Source organism: Miniopterus schreibersii (genome assembly GCF_964146895.1).
Source record: "Miniopterus schreibersii genome assembly, chromosome: 2".
Lineage (NCBI taxonomy): Eukaryota > Metazoa > Chordata > Mammalia > Chiroptera > Miniopteridae > Miniopterus > Miniopterus schreibersii.
In genome coordinates this window covers 28,569,885-28,590,633 of record NC_138102.1, presented here as the reverse complement: position 1 = coordinate 28,590,633, position 20,749 = coordinate 28,569,885, and the positions used below count along the sequence as shown (strand labels likewise).

Genomic DNA, 20,749 nt, shown 5'->3' with positions numbered 1-20,749 from the left:
AATGGTCTAGATTTCATTGTGTCTCTATAAAAATATATGGCCTTTGAGGCATTCATTCTTATAAAAGTGCTGAGAATTGCAAGATTAACATTTTCCCATACCATTAAATAAAATCAGCTGGATGAAAGATTTATTATTTCATTAATCTAAAAGAGTGCAGGAGAGAAAAGATAATAAAAGTAAGAGCAAGGAACTGTTAAAGTTTTAAGCACCCTCCACTTTTTTTACATATTCTAAGACAAGACAATTGTATTAGGGCCCTCAGCTCTTATTAATACAATAAATTAATGGTTTATAATCTTTGTTTTATTACTCAAAGAGCACTTCATAAATCAACTGTAAGTACAAGCTAGAAAATAGCCTATAAAAGTATTCTTTTTCATATTCCTTCTGTTTCTCTGGAATTATTAATGTTGCAAATAATAGACTTTGGGGATCTAAGAGTATCTCTTGGTACCATGTGCATTATAACTGGGAATCACAATATATATATATATACACATATATGTGTGTATATATGTATATATATATATACACACACAAGAGAAAAAGAACATATACATATATATATGAATGCTTTTATAACAAAATGTGTTCATATATATGTGTATGTAATATTTCCTTTTTCTCTTGTACTCAACACTTACATACACATATATATGAACATACTTTGTTATAAAAGCATTCATTCTTGATTAGAAACTTGGAAGATAGAAAAAGTTAAGGAAGAAAATACAGATCATTGATAATTGAATTGATCTATTTATAGTAACTACTCCTACTGTTTCGTGTGTATTGACTCAGTTTTTAAAAATAATATTACAAATGTTTGATTCTTGGTCAGTGTCTCTTTCCCTTTTCACTCTGAACTTTATATGGACAAATATTATGTCCCTTTTTTCTCGTATACTTTGTGTGTGTGTGTGTTTCACTGTTACATCCCTTTCAGGGTCTGGCATGGAGTAGACAGTCAACCAATACTTTTTGAATGAATGAACTAACAGATCTCCTTATTATCACTTTTTCTCTTTGGAAATACAGGTATCCACAATCAAGCCATGCTGACTGGTCTGATAGCTTCTCCTTTAAAGTAATTTTATATTTTTACCCTCAGCTTCATTACACAAAAGGCTTTGTGTGCCTGGCACTTAACAATTGCTAAGTAAAAACTGGCTATGCCTGTTCCTAATCCAACTCTCATCTTTTAGGAATCAATCTAATTTCTCTAACTCCAGAGTGAATGGTTGCTTGAAACAACAAGCTTTTATCGAGTACCACTATGTCCCTGAAGTTCCACAAGGTGATTATAAGGCAATATTAGGAAGAAATGACATGTCCCTTTTCCACAGGGCTTACAGTCCAGTGGGGTGGAGGTGGTGCCATGAACAGTAACCTGATAAATAATTACAGGTTAGGATCCATGCTGGAAGGGAACCAGTAAGGACACTGTGACAGCAAATCAAAGTTGTCATGGTTTATATAGAGCTTTGGTCAGGGACGGCAACTCCAAGAGAAACCTATATAGGCTGAGATCTGAAGGACAGAAGGATCCAGTCATATGACAGCAGGAAAGTGGGGTCTGGGGACAGGAGCAGTGTGTGCCAAGACCTTGAGAGGACTGTTGGGAACAGAATGCCTGGAGACCTGAGAACCGGTGAGAAGAAGAGTTACGATGCTATGTAGCAGTGTTTCTCAACCTTTAAATTTTCATTATTGCCCCACTAAGAAAAATTCGTGAGAGAATTACTAAGGAATTACGCAGTGGGTCAGAGGAATCTTAGCTATTACAAAGGTTTGTGGCCCTTCAATAATCAATCTTCTTCATCAATGTGTGCCTCTTAACAGCTACTAAAAAAATGGTGGTTCGGGCTATCCCTGATCTAATTTTATTTCTTATATGCCTATCTAATTTTCCCCAATTCCAGGTTTATTTAGTCCTTCAACAAACCTTTATTAAGCACCTATTGTATGCCACACACCTTATAATAGCTAAGGGTTTTTCCCATCAGGAACTAGTTTCACCTTCTGCAGGCAGATTCACCATGGTGAGGTTGAATGCTAAGAGGCAAGCAGGGGCCAGAGCCAGTGATACCTTATGTGAGTCAAACTACAACGTTCTATTTTAAGTTCCATGTGAAGCCATCAATAAGTTTTAAGGAAGGTGGTAACATGATCTGATTTATGCTTTAAAGGTGAAAAAAATGTATCATTGGAGAGCAAGAACAGAGCTGGGAAACCAGTTAACAAAGGAATATAGTAGTCCACGCAAGACAGGAGTGAAGGTTGACAGGACAGAGAGGGTAGTGAGTCAGAGAAGGGTCAAGATATATCTTCCCAGGGGCCTTCAATAAAGAGGCATATTAAATTGTGTTGACTTGAAGAGTGGAATCTCTTTTGAAACCAAAATATTAACTTAGGTCAGGAATATTCTCAAGCTCTTATTAACAGTTGTGTATTTGCTGCACGAAATATGTGGAGCTCTAAATGATGGAAAAGACCTGGCCCTTTAGGAGTTGAAAGCAGAAGCTAATTCACAAAAATAAATGAAAATGAGTCTCAAAGCAAAAATGAACACAACACAGAGCGAATATGTGGAAAATTAAGAAAGCTGTGTAAATATATTTTAATATCTAAAAATACTCTTAAGGATGCAACATAAGATCAGATGCCCAGGATGGAGTGCCACGATATTCATATTTTTAGAAGTAAAGCAAACATCAAAATACATAGATGGCAGTGGCTCGGCAGTTGCTGGTGGTGGAAGTTGACTTATGTGTCTGTACACGCCCCAGTGAGTACAGTGGGCTGTGATTATGTTTATGTTGCTGTTAATCATTTAAAACATACACATTCCATGGGGCAGGTAATTATTACTGACATTATGAAGGCCATTTTGTTAAGAAGACTAAAGGTGCTCCTTAAATGAATACATTAACTCATCCAATACACTTTCCTTTTGATTTTGAAGCTAAATAGTCTTGTTTGGGTTTGGCTTGGGATTGCTTTTTACAATGTGTCATTTTAAGAGGAAGAGATTTGTTTCTTTAAGCACTCTTGACCATATTGATGTGATTTTCATAATGAAATAATATATAGGATCACAGAGTGAGCAATTCACTAGTCAGTTCAAAATAGTAGTTTTTATTCATCACTGCTTGCTGTACAGGTCATGCTATTCTAGGTGAGAGTAATTAATTTTTCTTAACCTGTAATTATATGTAATTCTAGCCAAACCACCTTCTTCAAATAGCAGAAGATACAGTACTCTATTAGATGTGTATGGCTATAATTATCTTTTCTATGTTGAAGTTAAACTTCAAGAATAGTCTATTTATAAAGAAGAGAACTTGTATTTTAGTATAAATGTATCATTTGAGGATGTTTAAAAGTACATTCAGAGCCAGGCTGAAAATTAGAATATTTCTGTTCAGTAATTTTTCAAAGCTACCATGAAAATACAAAATAATGAACTATTAATTATAAACTATACACATACAAAGTAATGGTCATCCTTAGAAATGTAATGAATCAGAGAAGCAAACGGGGGATGAAGTATGTGAATTCATCCTGGAGAAGGTGAATTTTAGTAAATGGCTGTTTTACTGAATTTCTTGAAAGGATAGATGGTGTTCTGTTCATCCCTGTGGTCTTAGAGCCTGGGACAGGGCCTGGTGTCAGAAAGGCCCTTGGCAAAGGTTCGATTTATGGATGGATGATGAATGGATAATGAACGAATAGATGGTAAGACAGACAAATGATAGGATGAATGGATGAGCAAATGCGAGACAAGGAAAATCAGGAGAGGTAAAAGAAACAGTGTGCCTGAGAGCTGTGGGGAAGTGATGTAGAACCGGGAATGAGCCCTAACCGGGTGGCTCGGTTCGTTGGTGCATCCTCCCAATATGCCAAGGTCATGGGTTCAATCCCTGGTTGGGACACACACAGGGAGTAACCAGTGAATGTGTGGATAGGTGGAACAACAAACGGATGCTTCTCTCCCTCCCTCCCTCTCTCTCAAAATCAGTGAATGAAAATTTCACACAAAATTTTAAACCAGGAATGAGTGAAGGAATGTTCATAGCATGCATATGGAAATATTGGGGTTTGGGGGGCTGGTTCTATTTGGAAGAGATTACATAATAGATACGGAGAGTGCCTTTCGTGGTAAAAGTAGAACAGCATTTTAAAGGATCACAGTGACATTCTCAGATCAGCAGAAAGGAAAACAAGTCTGATGGGAGAGTGATAGAGACATCACATCACATAAAAGAAACAGTATATTGTTCCTACCACATCAATAAAGCTATTTAAAAAACTGAAACAGATGTACATGGTAAGGCACTTTAAGAGGTACCAGAGATTTTTTTTGTTTTTGGAATGCTAATATTATAGTGAAAGAAGATTGCTTCTTTTAATGCAAATATGATCTTATTTATCTTATCTTTAAATGGGAAGTATTTATTAAAATAATGCTAATGTTTTTAGAGCAATAAAGATTAAAATTTGTAAAGATTAACTTTTCATCAGTAATAATGGAAATTAAACATTTTTGCAGCAAAAAATAGGCATTGACAAACTATTTCTCATTAAAATCTATGGTAATTATTAATAAAAACATTCCAATAATTATAAATGTAGATATGAAGGGATAGATCTAAGACAACACTGAGAACAATAGTAACATCATTCAATAAGAACTCTGTGCGTAAGAATGCTGTAGGTCCCTGATAGCGTCTAGAGAAGTTTCATATTGATTTTTCTGCTCTCAGGAGCATGTGGGAAGTTAAAATAACAGTAAATAGGATTTCTTTTTAGAGGAATAAAAAGTGTTAGTCATTCAGAGATTAATAAAGGTCATATTATGGAGGGCTTTGAATGCTAAACCTCACAGTATGCATTTCAGCTTACAGGCAATATGGAATCATACAGTTTCTGGAAGATTAATAAATTGAAGGCAGTGTGCAAGGGGAATTGGGGAATTGAAGAGAAGGTAAAGAATTTCAGGATAAGGTGCATTCTAGATTTTGGTTTCCAATAATCTTATATTAAAAGTCTTTATTTCTTGAACCACATTAGATGCGTTTTTAGAAAATGAATGAATTTAAATAGTTCAAACAGATTTAATTTTAAGATTGTATTTATTTAAATGATTTTTTGTAAATATCTTGGTTCATGTTATACCTAGTATCCATTAAAATCACTTTTTTTGAAATTCTTTCTCCATTTTATTATTCCATTTACTTTCATTTCCTTCACCTTAGTATATATAACTTATGACCTTTGTATTTTTTCAACATTATCCTAGCTCACCAAAAATATTTCACAGTCAAATTAAATATTCAGATAGGTATACAAATAATGACAAAATCAGGAAATCAGTGGTATTACAGAGCTATATGCAAGATATATTAATGACATAGATATGCTATTTTAATGAATTAATAATTACATGGTAAATGCTAAACTGAGACGTCACCAAATCATCTGTGTTTTAAATGATCAATGGGAGCTTATCCAGCAGATGATTTAGCCCCGGTGGCGCAGCTCAGCTGGTCGGGCGTTTCCCATGCACCGAAAGGTGGCCAGTCGGGGCACACGCCCTGGTTGCGGGCTCCATCCCGGCTGGGGGCGTGCAGGGGGCAGCCCGTGGATGTTTTGCTCTCACACTGATGTTTTCTTCTCTCTCTCCCTCACTCTTCCTCTCTCTCTAAAACTCAAGAAAAAATCTTTTAAAAAAGTAGATGATTTAGATAAAGGTATTGAGGAAAAAGGAAACCGACTATGTTAAGCCAGAGGAGAAAACTAGTTCCCATTTTGGAACAGCAAGCATTATGGTATAGTTTGAGAACAGATAAACATGGATGCCCTGAAAAAGAACCATACTATAGGAAGCCCAGTACACGTTTCCAAAGAGTTCAAACATGATCCTGAAAGTCATGACCTGCAATTAAATAATTTTAAGCACAAAAGTAATATGATGAGGTTGATGTTTAGAAAGATCACTCTGAAGTTAGTTTTGTTTGTCATCTCCAAGTGAAGGATAGTCAAATGGGGACACCCCTAAAAGGTAGGCCAGTAATGTGTACCTCCTGTGGGTGTGGATGTGTCTTAGGGTTTCCATGGAAACAGGAGTGGAGGTCCCTGGACCCCTCCAAGAGAGAGCACACCCTGCTCTTTGTACCTCTGTGATTGGAAGCAGCAATCAGTGATGATGAGGAAGGCAAAGAGGGAGGAGTGGATCTTTACCGGCTCCCTTAATATCTCCCTAGCACAGCCTCCAGACCTCCTACTCCCATTGCAACCACCATTCTGGCAGTTATCTGTGCTCCCACAGCCTGCACCTCAAAAAAAAATCTCTGAAAACTGTAGCAGTAACTGAAGCCTTCGAAGTCATCAATGATGATTTTGTTTAATCTTTTAAAATCTGTCACTTCAAAAAAAAAAAAAAAACCCTAATGGTTTTCTAATAAAAATAGCGATGACTATAATTCACAGATGGTTTACTTTTACAAGAGTGAGAATGACATTAACATTTTAATCTCAGATCAGAACACTCTGCAGCTAGGGACTGCACAGGGAGAGGGCTCAGTAGGAGAATGTTTCAATCTCTCCTATGATGTGAGAGAGAAATAATCTTTTTATAAGAGAATGCAGCCATTATCAAGAATGTAGGTGATCTGAACATTTGATCTCATTCGGTTGAATTCTTATTTGTTGGATTTGATACAGCACTGAGTACAGAGTAACTTTATATGAATACATTCCATAGAAAAATTAAAATGGCCAACACTTTCCTCCTAGTCCACCTCATTAATAGACAATATGATTCCTGCAAATTTAAAATTCATGTGACCTTGTCTGAATTTTTCTGTTAAAGAATTCTAGATTTATGCCCCACTAATCTTTAACAGCAGTAATACCAGAGGACTTAAGGACTAAAATGCATTGTTCAGAATAGTTTCTGAGGAAGAAATTCAGAACACTGCTAAAGGGCTAATGTTATTCTTTCAAGAGAAATGAAACATTTACTACAAACATGACAGCCCCAAAAGACCAACAGAGCCAAACAAATGTGAACATTTCAATGAGCATCTCCAAATCTTGCCAATCCACAAATAAATTATATGGTAGAGAAGTGTGAATGAATGAATAAATGAATGAATATGAAAAAATGAATCAGTCCATTAAATGACTTGTAAAGTATACCAGATATGTGAATGAAGAACTTTTAAAATTATCTGAATGTGATGGCAGCACATTACCTAGCCATTTCCACAAAGTCTTTAGCTGTGTCTTAGCAGGATACTTTTAATGTGGATTCAGACTTCAGTTCTCTCTCCTTCCCACTGAATCAGGTGCCTAGAAGCCTTCCTTACTTTCAAAGCCCTTGGTTTTACTTCTGCAAGGAAAGTTTTCATGGGCATAACTGCACCAAAAACTCACCAGGAGCTTTGGGAACTGTCCTATCCTTCTGGTTCCCAACATTACACGTGTCTGCCCGTCTAACATTCAGCCGTTCTTCACACATGCCCTGTGCCCTCACATGCCCACCCTGCTCCTCCCTTGCTATTATCCCAAAAGCACTTTATTTTTCTGCCTCCAAATCTGGCCTCACATGCATATCTGCCCTGTGAAACACTCAGACTGCTTCTCAACCACTCACAGTCTGATCCTATGGAATCTCTAATATAGCCTGAGAAAAATCCACTTTATCTTGCATAGTTACACCCCCTCTAATATAGCCTACATATATGAACTGAAAACTGGATATTTCCTGACAATACTCTATCATAAGATTTCACTTTTTCTCACTTCCTTTGTCTCAGTAGAGGGAGAGGTCAGCTGAATCATTGCTCTCCAACCTTGTCTTATGTCTACATCATTTGTGGACCATTTTTACTACACTTTTATTTTTTTCCTTTTATTTCCACCGTCATGTGTTCTATCACTGACTGAAATCCATGACCTATTCCCAGCTTGCTGGATGACTTCTACTTTCATTGTCTTTTATATCTTCCATCCTTGAAGACAATATCATCCATCTCTGACTCATCTTATACCAGGACTTCACAGTTCCGCATCTTCTCTTTAATCAAACTTACCCTCTCTATATCCCTACCACTTGTAAGATCAAGAATATCTCTTCATTTTTTTTCAGAAGATGTGAAAAAATATATATATATACACACAAATATGCAATATGATATAATAAGAGAAATAAGAATAATTCATCAAAACCCTACTAGAATTGAAGAAAAGAGTATCAAAAATCTAATAATGAAGGTGGGGTTTGGTTTCAGTTATAAAGGATCAATAGAGGTTGGCCAACAGACAAGCAACAGTTGTATAATCTTCTAAACCCCAATTTTGATTACATTATATTGTCCCACCTCACTCACCAACTACCTCCCAAAGCCAAGCCCAACAATCCATTCTCCTTTGAAAAGTAAGGAATTTTATAGATTTCAAATACAGTTTCAAAATTATTTTTATAAAAGTTAGATCTGATCCCCTTCAATTCTTTCACCTTGGCCACATTGCTCATAGGAAAATGTCCATGTTTTCTCGGGATATTCATCACAATTTGACCACCAGCTACATGCGCAGCCTCTTCCCTCATCACTCTTCACACAGCTGTACCCCAAGATGGTTTGTCATTTTCTGCTCCTTGCCTTTCACATGCTACTTTTTCTGTCCCACATTCATCTTTTCCCACCATGCCTAGATACCCTGGAAAATTCCTGCATATCCTTCAAGACAAAATGGCCTAGATAACATGCTTCTCAGTGAATCCTACCTGATTCCACCTTGATCACCCCCTCCTCTCTCATGGTCCTTGAACATGATTCTTATCATTGTACTGAACATGTATTCTTGCTGGAATTAGTTATTGCTGATTTTCTATATGATCTCCATAAGGAGAGGGACTTCCTTTGCGTCTGTAAAATCTAGCAGAATTCTCAAGATAAATAAATTTGTTTTTTGAATGGCTGTTAGAAATGTCACTGTAAGAGATCTTAGTCCTCTAACTCTCTTCCTGCCCAGGGTCTCCTTTTAAGTACAAGGGTGGAACTAGAATCCAGTTCTCCTAGTTGCATTCCATAGGTCTTTTCCCCTTGTATTCCTTCCATATATGCATTTCCCTAATGGTCATTATTGATTCCACCCGTTGTGGAGTGTTGCTGGCTATCGCTCTTTTAGAGTTTCATTTTGCAACTCAGGTTTGCATGAATTTTGCCTTTGGGATTTAGTTTCCCACAACAAGTAACATACCACAGTCAGGGATGAACAGGAAGATGACATGCTCCCTCCTTCCCAGTGCCTGTCTCACAGATTTGTTCTGCAGTGCTCACAGACAGTACCAACTGTTCTTCCTGTTGACTGCCAAAATAAGTCAACAGTCGGGAAGGAAAAAAAAAAGACTGTGAATTATGAAAAATAACTAGGGAGAGAGAATGGCAATACAATGGGGAAAGAAGTAACAACTCTCTATAGCCACCCACCCAAGCAAATGTCTCAAATTTCAACCAACTAAAAGAAAACTAAATGGAGAAGAACATCTGGTCCACCAGAGGCCTCTGAAACAGGGCAGAAGTTGAGCTCTTTCTTTGTTGATCTAACTAGCTAGCCTGACTGCCCTGGTGCAAGATTCACACTCCCATCCCTTGCCAAACTGTGTTTCATTAAGACAACATGGCTAAGGGGAGAGTTAGAAGGAAAGATGGGAAGTGACAAAAGATGTTTGAAGTCAACTCAGTTTCCATATGAAAAGGTTCATCAACCACCTCTGGCCAGGCACTCTGAAGACAAGTCTGACCTATAAACCTTTCCAGTACCTAATGGTGTGTATACAGGCGAGCCTCGGGTGTCGTCGTGATGTATGACACGGGCTGTGCGTGTTATTGTCTAATGTCCCCAGCTCACGCTTGGGAGCACACGTTGGTCTTCCTCTTGTTTCAGCGGTGTTCGTGTCGAGTGCTGAGAATATGCTTATGAACATATTACAAGGTTTGCCTAAGCAGTATTTCTTCTTTATCTAACAGAACATCACCGCAGAGCTTCCACCGCACTTCGTGTTAGTATTTACCAGGCTTTTCTGCAATTATTTATGTCTGCTTCCCCTAAGAGGCTGTGAGCCCTTACATTGTAAAGGGCATTCAGTTCCGTGAATTCTTAGAAAATGAGCACAACACACAGGAAAATTATTTTTAAAATGCAGGGCATGGCTTATTGTTGTGTTCTTTTAAGAGTTTTCTTTGGTCGCTGCCTTCATCAAAAAGCAGCACGTTGGGATTAGCTTGCATACCACTAAACCCTTTTTATAGAAACTAATTTGGTGACATGATGAAATTTAAAAATTCTGGAGAAGAATGTGCATCGTATACTTCTGTTTATGCAAAGGTCTAGAAGATTATTGCTCATACATGACCTTGTGGAGACTTTTTACTTCAATGTTGCAGTTCTGTAATTGTGGTTGTATACATTCAACTTATAATAATATACAGTGGAGTAGAAAAATTAATTGAAATGAAACAGTTTTGCGTGTTCCCTGTATGTTTTGCTTTGGTCTTTTTGTTTGTTTGTTTTCCTTTCGGTAAACTTAACCTCCCTGCTGTGAGTTAAGGAAAGAAAAGGACCACAAGGGAAGGTAGGGGTCTGGCTGTGGAGTGGGAAAATTCATTCATGGGGACAGTTTTATCTTCTGATCAAGAGGACTGGAGAGAAGACGCTGAAAAGGGTCGCCAATGAACGTGCAGGTAGCCCATGAACACAGACAGCAGAGTGGTGATGGCCAGGGGTAGGGAGGCGGGGGCTGGGTGGAGGTGGGAAAAGGGGTGGAAAATGGGGACATCTATATTAGGGTCGACAATTTTAAAGTCAAAGCTAGTTAGTATTTTGCACTACATGATGCAGCCACCAAAACTGTAGTGTGTAGGCATTTGCAAACGGTGACAATGTGTACACACAGCAAAGATACTTATTAGAACAAAACTTTTGGGATTGGGATTAAATGTGATAGTTTTAAAAAATAATAAGCCAGATGTACTGGAATTAATTCTGTTAGCTTCGGTTCTTCTAATTGTCTTCTGGAGAAGTCTCTTGCCTGATGGTTTTCTCATCAGTGTTTTGGCATCTGCGTGCTGTTAAATGGTTCCCTGTTATTTACGTTTCAGATGGGAGTGCGAAAAGTGTTTCTAAAGTACTGCCATGCCAACCAGCTCAATGACCTGTGCCTACAGCTGCAGAGAAAAATCATCACCTGCCAAAAAGGTAATGGTACGCACGAACGGATCTGAACCTTTTTGAGTTGTGGGATACGAAATAATTTAGTTCACCCCGAGTTTAAATATCAGTGGGATGTACATTAGAGTGGACCACTCCGTCCATCCTACAATGCTACTTTCGGGCTAACAGTTTTCGGGGGTCGAGGAAGTATTTATTGTGTCTTGGTTTGCTCTTTACCTGTCTCTAAATCAGCGTATGCAGACACTACACTGCTCATGCTTTATTTGGTAGTCATTTTTTCTGACATTTTATAGCAAATTTAGTCTAAATCACAACTTGGAAGAAGGGATATTCATACCCTATGCTTTATGCATCCCTTCCTTGCAAATATTCATGCTCATTGATCCTGGCGAGAGGAGTGTACCTTTGAACCCACAGTGGGAAAATCCCCCAGGAGGCACTTAGGTCCAGCTACGGAGCCAGATTCCTAGGCCTGTTCAGTCAGCACACTGGTATGCTGGAGTTTGGAGGACTGGAACAGCTGATTAGCCAGATCATATTTTATGTGCTTCTGCATCTGCAAGGAAAAATCCTTGACTTTATTTTTCCTTTGGGAAGCAGTGATAATATCTGGAGTGTTATGTTTGATGGCAGATAACATTTTTTTCATTTTAACTCTGGGAGAGAGTCCGTTTAGAATTTTTCTTCCTATCAAAACCCAAGTGACCATCAAAAATAGGTACATATTAAAAATCATAAATATGCCTCACATAAAACATACACATTTCATAGATTTTTAATTTTTAATTTGCTTAATAATTTAATTATATATTATAAATATAATTTTCAAAGACAGGTATAAAAGGGAGAAAAATTAATCTGTATGCTAGTTTTTGGTGAAACTTGTAATGAGCTTAGCTCTCTAATTTATTTGAAGCTGTTCAGAACAAGCAAAGACAACTCACAGGATGCAGAAATTAGTTTTATTCTGTTTAAGTCTGTGTCCATTTGAACCCCTGTGGCCTCACCCAGGCACACCCCTCATGGAATCTCCAATGTCTCATCATTTTCTGATGATAAAATGCCCTTCAAAGAGTCTCATTCAGAATTTAACAAGTTCAGTTTAAGTAATGCTCAAAATTCAGCACCTCATTCTAAGTAAAAACATCCTTTTTGGACCTCTCAGGCCCCACAAGTGGTCAGTGGGCATGGCTCTCACTCCTGCCTACTCAGGTGCCTGCGTACCCTGCTACCCTCTAGAGCCGATGAAGGGGAGGGAGAGTGAGGGGACAGAGCAGCTCTTCTGTCTGCCTATAGTCAGTGTGATCTGGCCTGGGGTTCCTCTGGTGTGACAAACAGGTATTTAGTGGGCACATTTCAGCATTTATCTGCACTACCCACCTGAGAACTGGCAAGACCTCTCCTTTGGGCAGTCTCCTGTAATCCCCCCTCGGGCCCTGGGCACCCCATGGACACTCCCTGCCAGGCCTCAATGCTCTCTAAGAAGTCTCTTTAATGACTGCAAGCAGACATCTCTGTCTTAAAGACCATGTCTGGCACTGGAGAACCACACTCTTGAACCCTGACAGGTGCAGCTTCTCCCAGCAAAGCCACCTACATTCAGTGCCTGGCAGCAACCACTGACGCAGCGTCAGTCTTCTCAGGACTCACAGTCCACCATGTCCTCCAGACTCCAAACTCCAGAGTCATATACCAAGTTCTCTGGGTGGTCCCCTAAGGCCACTTTCATCAGCCTGGAGGTCGGAAGCAGCGGGGGAGCCTCGATTTAGGAAGAAGACCCACCCTCAGCTCTCAGCAACTCTGGATTCTCTGTGGGTGATGATAACCTGACCTCCTTAGCCTTCTCCTTCATCAGTGTAGAAAGAGGCTGGGGCCACAGGTCCATTTGGGGCCACACCTTTGCAGTTCTTGTTTCTGTGGTCAGCCCCAACACACCACCGTGTAATCTGAGCACCTGCAGCCTCAGCACCCTGGGAATGGTTAGAAATGTAGAGTCTGAGGCCCCACACCGGCCTCCCTAATCAGAGTCTGTGTTTGTAGCCTCAGCTGAGCCTAGAATGGAGGGGTCCCATATACAAGACCAGAGTTAATCATTCACAGAGCTATAGAGTCAACTGAAAATCCCATTTGATATCATATTATATGTACATAGAATGGAATATCAAATTCTCCTGGAAATTTTTCTTAAATATAATTGGGAGAATGTGTACCCTGTTCTTCCATCAGGAGTGCTCACTAGGAATTTCTTTTCTATTCTGTTACAAAGATTAAGTTGCTGTGCCCTACTGACTTGAAGCAGAACAAACGAGCAGAACTCTTCACCTCAAAAGATAGAAATTGAGGATGGTCTAAAAAATGGCATCAAGATGAAAACCATAATTTCCTATTGCATAAATGAAATAAAGGATATAAAAGCATTTTTTTTAAATTATAGGCTTTTAAATGCAAAGCATTAACTATTGATTTTTTATTTTTATATCTTTTGGAATAGTTCCTTTAGTACTTTTTGCTACCATGAAATTTACTCAAAATTTATATAATCTGGTGTCATTTCTAGGTTTCCAAGGGTTCTCATTTTTTCTTTGTAAATGTTGGGGGAGAAAAGCTGTTACTCTTAATCTTAAATTGAATCATCTTAATCTCAAATTATTATTCCTAACAGAAATTTCTCTCTGATTATGTATGTTCATTTTGTCCTGGATGAAACTTAAAATCTGAATACTGTGGGTGTGATAAAAGCAGTCTTTTAAAATGGTCAGAAAGAGAATGAGTATCAATATATATTTGTAGCAAATTTATTTTTATTAATTGTCCCTTAATAAATATACCAATTTTTGGCAACTGGTGTAACATTTTTAAAGAATTTGAAAAGGTACTGGTATGCACTGTGAGAAAATGGACTCACCCGAAGGTGGGACAATAGATCCCCGGGTCAACATGAATCTGGTGAATAGCTCTGCTCTAGTTGGAGGTCACAGGAAGTCTGGCATATCCACATTAACCTTCCCTTTATTCCAAGAAATTAAACATCTTGACCCTTCCAAAAGTCAATGTCTCAGGGTTTTTGTGTGTTTGTTTTTTAATAGAACAGAATTAGCGAGGTAACTTGACAATCTGAATTCTGCTTCTCTCTCTCAATGTGCCCATCACATGGTTAACACTTATGCATTTTATTGCGCATTTTCTCTTTCTAGAAGCCTGGTTGTACCTTTTACTGTTTAAATTTTTCCCCCTTAGATTAGTTCAGCATGACTGTTTTACAGTTAATCCAATACTACTGCATTCCAAAGTAACTAAACATTTAGTATTGCCATAGGAAGAAAAGCCTTAAGCGTTTTAGATGCCTGCATATTACTTGCCTCTGAAGCCGTAATTGTGGAAAGTTGTGTTCAGCTTTCCACTTGGTAATCAAGAAAAGGCATCAAATGGATATCATAGAAACCCACACATTTGTTCTTCTGTAGCCATGGACTATTTTAAAGCACTCAATGTTTCACAGCCTTTTTTTCTCCCCTACAGATGAGAATAAAGTCTTTGCTACACACATAGGTTTTCCCTGAAAATATAGGATTTCTTATAATCTGAACAGTTCCTTCTGATCTTAGAAACTTAGAATTGGAAGAGATGGCATCCCAGAGTCAAAAGGCCCAAATGGTACTTCCTCCTCCTGCATCTGTCCGTAGCATCCACGAGCAGAGAGGGCCACTTTGCTTTCATGAATGTGCTCAGGGACTGGAAGCAGAGTCCCTTTCTCAGGAGCAGCCTGATCCATTTATACCCTGTGCTAATGTTAGAAAGTTCTTCTTACACCGATTGCCAGCATGCTACCTAGGACTTCCCTGTTGGTGATCTGTTCTCTGCAGAGCTACAGACCACATGATGCCTGTGTGGTTGGAGGCTAAGGGAATGAGCTCGGCCTGATAATCAGAGACTCGAGTCCTGGATCTTATACCCATCAGCTGTATTTACTTGAAGGAAGACACATTTAACCCAGAATAAGAATTTACTAAAACATTCTAATCTCGTATTAAAAAGGGATATCTAAAGTCAGTAATGATAACACTAAAGGCAGAAGACCTTAACCTGAATGAGACCCTGAAGATATTATTTATAATAAGGCTTACACATTGTAATAAGGCCTCACTAAGCTTCTCTTTTTTTGTCTACAAAATGGAGATAATGGTATATTAATTATCATTGAGTTCGAGCATTAAGTGAATGGAATGATGTTTCTAACACATGAAAGTGCGTTAATTGTGCTCATTATTTTTATTTTCAAGTCTTATTAACAATTTCAAAATGTGTTCACTCACTTGTTTCCACTAATTCTTACACATTTTTCTAGCCCTGCTTCCCCAAAGAGCAGGAAAAATGTCCTATATTTCTACAGTCTCTTCCAAGAGTCTTAAATGCAGTGTTGGTTTTTCTAGGAGCTAAATAACAGTCTTGTTAACAGTATGTGCATGTTTTAAACACTAATTCCAGGAGCCTCAGCATTTTTGTTATAATCTGATATAATGAAAGATAATCAGTGTGTCCCAAAATGGTCCAGTTGGAGCCACACCCCAAAATTCTCTGGGGTTTGGGCCTAGTTCTTTTACATTTACTTTAATCCAGTCTATCAATGTCCAGCCTCTCAAACCAAATGAAGTGTGGGAGCCTCATTATAATATTAATTGCACAATCTCGTTCAGTTTAAGGATTCGTGTCTCTAGTGTTATCATGATTGAATATAGATATTTTTTAATGCAAGAGTAGAATGTTTTAGTACATTTTATTCTGAGTTAAATGTCTTATTTTATAGCAGCTCAGACATAAATGTATTGTGACTTTTGTTTACATGGGCCTGGGTTTTTCCAGTTTTGCTTGTCTCCCTGACCCCTGATTGTGTCCTTTTATGTGGCAGTTGTAAGAGGATTTCTGGCACGCCAGCACTTGCTTCAGAAAAGAAGCATCAGACAGCAAGAGGTCACATCCATCAACAGCTTCCTGCAGATTACAGAGGACATGGGGCTAAAGACCTATGATGCCCTGGTCATTCAAAACGCCTCAGACATTGCCCGTGAGAATGACCGGCTCCGGAATGAAATGAACGCTACTTCCCACAAAGAGAAGTTCGAGGCCAGGGGCAAGCAAGAGGAAGGAACCAAAAGGTAAAGGCAGATAGTGCACAACTTTAATTATCTATGTAATTGATTCAGTGGAATCAAGAAAGTTCCGATTGCTCTTAATGCAAAGTTCAATCAAAGATGACAGTATTTACAGGAACTGGCATGTAGGCACACATGGTTCATTCGAAACCTCGTAACAATCTAAGAGGATGCTTTCCCTCTGCTTTCTTCTCATGAAATACATGCTATATGTGTTAGTTTACTCACATGAAATAATCACTGCTTCACTTACAATTCTTGCATCACTTACCATCTCAAGCACAAAGTGTTAAGGCATCTAGTATTTCTATCTGAGCTGGGTTCTCGACAGCTTCATACAAGTGCCATGTATATAAGGCTGACTCATAGAAACTTTTGGAAATCTGACCAAAAAAATGGAGAAGCCACTCTGAAAACATAAAAGTAGTGAAAGCAATAAATGTTTGTATAGATATTTTTCTTAGTAAACTGTCACGTTTTCTTTGCCAATACGGAATGCTTTGGGGAAAGCCTTTCATTTTGAAGTTCACTTTGGAGGCTTAACTTGAAATAGAAATGGGGGTACCACATGATCCTTCTCTACTGTATCCCTCTTGCCTCTCGGTGAAGGGTGAGGACACCTGTGATTCACAGTACCCCTCCCTGGGAGGGCGGGGACATGAGTCCCTCGGGTCCTAATTCACTGGCAAGGAGATGCTCGTTTTTTTCATAGGAACTTGGTAATATCCAGTTGCTTCTCACTGAAAAATGACTCCCCTTTGCCTTGACTGCCTATGTCAAATGATTTTTTATTAAAGTGGAAATAATGTGTCTCTCCCTAATTAGCTTCAAATATCTCAGTGATTAAATACTGAAAAAAAAATCTCTTTGTATGGAAAACTGTAATTAAACATTACAGGGAAAACAAATTATCCACTGAGTGCCATGCTTTCATCTTCAGCTCGTTCATTTTCTACACGGGCGTCTGGCTCTGCCTTGCGGTAGATCCCAGCCGTGTTGGTGCTCTGCCACACAAAGATATAATTATAAAAACAAATGCTCGGAGACTCCTTGTAAAATGGATGCATTGGCATCTCAGTAGTACATGATTACATTGACATGTGAAGCCAGAAGGAATTTTTTTTTTAAACCAGATAACTATTAATTTTCTATGACTTCCAGAATAATGTTTGTTATTTTCTCTGCTGGGGCTAAACAGCCACCCCAATTTCTCAATCTGATTATGTGTTCGTTTGCCTGATATAAAATTAAGTGTAGAAGTATTTGTCTATTTATTTGTTGAATACCAGCAGTTTACTTGGCATTGGACAACCAGAGGGAGTTTCAGAAGAGAAATAATAATTCTGTACATAATTAAATAATTGCCAATGAGGTTTAAATGGTTAGGGGAAAAGAGAGAAAAAATGTAAATCTTGGATAGTTTTAAGTATATGCTGTTTTGCGAGGGGAAGCTGTGATGAACTCCCAGCATTTGATGCATCAGTAACTCTCTATTAAGATGGATTCTCCAGAAATTATCATTCAGATTGAAATTCTGGTTTTTTGATTTGCTTAATAATCAGAGTGTGAAAAATGCATTCAGTGAATGCCTGATAGAAAATGTAGCACTCCTTAAGAAGTGTTGCCTTTGTGTGAGGTTTTCTTTAAAGTCATAATGATGACTGTCCACCGTGGTCCTTTATCATGAAGCAGGGCCGGCGGATGGGGCAGCCTCCTCTGGGTGCTCAGGTCCTTCAGCCCCGGGGGAAGGCTGTTTACCAAAGAGCCTGCGTTATGCTGGTGGAGCAGGTGCATGGTAACCCCTGGATAACGCATCTGGGCCTCCTGGGGGGTGCTCTTTGTGTTCTGTTCCCCTCAAGGACTGAAGACAAGGGCGCCCCCAGGCACTTCCACTTGGGCCCGGCCCCAGTCCCCGTGGCCGTGGACAGCCTGGCGCAGTCCCTGGCTGGCTCCTCCACGCGCTCGCCTTCTCTGCACTCGGGGTTCAGCCTGGATGACAGCAGCGGCCTCCCCTCGCCTCGGAAGCAGCCTCCGCCCAAGCCCAAGAGGGACCCCACGACGCGGCTGAGCGCGTCCTACGAGGCGGTGAGCGCCTGCCTGTGGGCCGCAGCCAGGGAGCCGCCGGCTGAAGGTTAGCCGGGGGGGGGGGGGGGCAGGCTGTGGGGTTATCGATGCGCCCACTTCCAGTCTCCAGCGCCCCGGGGCGGGATTGCTACCCTAATATATTTTTAATGGGAATAAATCCAATTGTTCGCTTGCCAGCGGCTCTTTAATCATTAAATATAAATAATATGTATTCAAATCTCTAAGCCTCTTAGGAAATAGCTACTTATCTATCATTTCCTTAACTCCCGTGCCCACTTCCACATTGAATGAGAGGAACCTCAAGCCAGAGCAGTTCAGAAAGTTGGTCGCCACTCCATGTAAATTTTTACTGTTTATAAGCCTAAAAAAAGATTATCAGGTTTCCCTATCGTCGCAATCTCATTAAAAATTAAGCTTGCTTTATTGTGCAATAAATGAAATGATTCATATAGATGAGAATCATGATATGGCAGGATTCAGTTCGTGAAACTTTGGGGACAAGATAGCAAAAGTTTCTGCATTGGTGTTCTAGAATTATTTATGCAAAATGGGAATATCACACTTTATTCCCAATCAGATATCTCACAGATGAGTTTGTGTGACTATTATTGCTTAATTATTAATTCTTAGATTTGGGGAAATTAAAGAAAATACTTCTTAAGAAGTACTGTTAAATTCACAGATTTTATGTATCACCCACTGAAAGTTAGGCCCTATTCTAGGCCAGGAGAGTACACATCAGTGAAACAAGCAAAACCACCTCCCTCATGGAGTTTTCATTCTAGTAGGGAAGACAAATGGCAAACATAATATGCAAGCAAATACATTAAGAATCTTAGAAGATGTTGCTGCAGAGAAAAATAAATGTGGTAAGAGGTGATAGTGCAGGGTGGGATAGTTGAAATTCTAAATAAAATGGCTGTGTAGGTGCCACTAGAAAAATATTATCTGAACATAAGATGGAATACAATTCCTTCAGTAAGTAAGTAAAACACAAAAAGCACAGGGAAGCCATAAGCTCATCTTTGGGAAAAGAAGACTGACTCCAAGGAGACAGTGGAAAATCCATGGGCTGGGAGCCTGGAGCAATGAGTACACACTAGTTTTCTTCAAAGATACTTTCAGTTGGTTGATTTAAGAAAGAATAGATTTTTAAGACAGTTTTTAGTATAAAAAAATGTTGCTATCCCAATGTATGAGTCATGCTACAGTAATACTTAGATGGATATGTAGGCGAAATTTATAACTTTGGGGAGAAGAGTCCAAGTGTGTATCTTTAGTGTCATGGTAATAAGGACAACAGAAGGGGAAAAATGACATTAGGGAAATCACCTAGAGGAGAGTCTTCAAGCAGATATAGATGTGAACACAGGGCCTCCATGGAAACAAGGCGTTCTCCCAATTTACACAAACTAGAAGAGGCTTATCCTCTAAAGAAATCATAAAGACACTCCCTGAGAAAGTAGACTAAGTCACATTTCCACTGTTATTACTTTTAGACCTCTGTGCTGGACTTATGGTCCAGATTTCAAAAAGGTGTGGTTGAAATATGAAGAAAGATTTTTTTGGCATATTGGAAGAGGAAGAATACTATTTAATAGTCTAAGACTAAAGAGATGGGGCGATGTGAAGTAAAGACTCCAAATAGCATCAGAAACTAAAAAACAATGCCAAACAAGATTGAAAGTTGCAATGTATGTAAGACAGAGCACCTTCCAAACTTGAACACAGCAAACAGCTCTATAAATTTGAGCAAGTAGGCCTCAGAATAACCGGTAATGTCTAAAAACGCTTTCCCTTTGTGTGCATATTAGGAGACCCATTGCCTTGAATTTGAGATTTTGGAGTAACCAGGTGCCAAGTAGTCACATGTTGTGAAAGGAGGCAAAAAAAAATATTGAGGAGAAAGTTGAGATCTCTCATAGGAGCAGCAAAAAAGTGTCAATTAAGAAAAGGTTATTCAAAATTTATAGGAGATAAAAATGTAGGTAAAATAAAATGACAGGAGAAAAAGATGAATGAAGAAAATGCCAGAAAGGCTACAGTTGTAAAATTCTGAAACTCCTTACTACTGGGGAATCACAAGGCTCTCAAGACTTGCTGTATAAAGTACATGATGTGATTCATTCGACTTGCATGATTTTTATGTAAAATTTAATTGGAAACTAACTTCAGCTCACATATGATGAGTAAGGTGCTTATAGGTGTCTCCCTCACAGATCACACCCCAGTGAACTCATGTTTTGGAAGCGTGTATAAGGGCCAGT

At 38.9% G+C, this 20,749-nt stretch overlaps 1 protein-coding gene across 2 annotated transcripts in view; it reads left to right on the top strand.

The window, feature by feature from the left end:
* The window catches only part of MYO16 (myosin XVI), a 474,768-nt gene that overhangs the window by 380,749 nt on the left and 73,270 nt on the right, over window positions 1-20,749 (top strand). For both annotated transcript variants that reach the window (XM_081128844.1, XM_081128843.1), the window contains exons 29-31: window positions 11,175-11,271; window positions 16,154-16,400; window positions 18,257-18,528. In XM_081128844.1, the coding sequence (XP_080984970.1) occupies window positions 11,175-11,271; window positions 16,154-16,400; window positions 18,257-18,528 (616 nt within the window). The remainder of the gene's footprint in view (window positions 1-11,174; window positions 11,272-16,153; window positions 16,401-18,256; window positions 18,529-20,749) is intronic.